Source organism: Protopterus annectens, chromosome 8.part0 (genome assembly GCF_019279795.1).
Source record: "Protopterus annectens isolate FY-2018-M chromosome 8.part0, PAN1.0, whole genome shotgun sequence".
In the NCBI taxonomy this organism is placed as follows: Eukaryota; Metazoa; Chordata; order Ceratodontiformes; family Protopteridae; genus Protopterus; species Protopterus annectens.
Window position 1 is genome coordinate 351,462,783 of NC_056741.1, and position 676 is coordinate 351,463,458.

The 676-nt window shown below is 33.9% G+C and overlaps 1 protein-coding gene across 3 annotated transcripts in view; it reads left to right on the forward strand.

Moving 5' to 3' along the window:
• The first annotated feature begins 271 nt into the window (after positions 1-271).
• The window catches only part of LOC122808806 (alpha-2-macroglobulin-like), a 2,637,399-nt gene continuing 2,636,994 nt past the window's right edge, over positions 272-676 (forward strand). For 2 of the 3 annotated variants that reach the window (XM_044079862.1, XM_044079863.1), the window contains exon 1: positions 273-408. In XM_044079862.1, coding sequence (XP_043935797.1) covers positions 338-408 — 71 coding nt within the window. In that variant the 5' untranslated portion in view covers positions 273-337. Of the gene's footprint in view, positions 409-676 lie in introns of all 3 variants that reach the window. The other variant, XM_044079865.1, reaches the window with a different exon arrangement.

Consider the following 676-nt stretch of genomic DNA (forward strand, 5'->3'; position numbering starts at 1 on the left):
TACAATATTATTGAGGATGACCTTATAATAATCACTTAAAAATACAATATTGTTTTTTATATACTTAAGTCTTTGACACTGTTTTGATAAAAATCTAAAGAGAACTGCATGATCTGTTGAGAGAAACAGCAAATATTACAAGAAGGTTTTACGCCCACTGTCAGAGAAAGAAAAAAATACAGGCTAAACATACAAGGATTTTGCAATATTCTGTTGCCTAATGAAAATTGCTTACACGTAAGACCTCTCTGTGGTGGAAGTGTGAGGAAACAGTCCTGATATAACAGACGTGAGTGTTCATAACCCCTGTTGTTTGGTCCCTGTCCTTCTGTCTGCAATGATGTGGAGCAGGATCTTCCTCAGCCACCTCCTTTTACTCCCCTTTGTCATTGGGGTTTCTTCTAGACTGTAAGCACAAGTTTATTTCTTCTTTTTGACTTTGAGATACAGGGTTGTAGTAGATGTATTTTCATTCATATTTATTTTCTACCAAAATACATAGCAAGGTAGCCCTGATGCTAACAGTGGACTTGCACGAAACATTCTTATAATTTTTAGAAATGAAATATTTTTTTCATGAATAATATTGCATTCTGTTTTCAATAACCTGACTGTTCCTTTTGAGTTCTTAAACATAAGTATTCCTTTATGTCAAACACAAAAATAAACAGTAGCA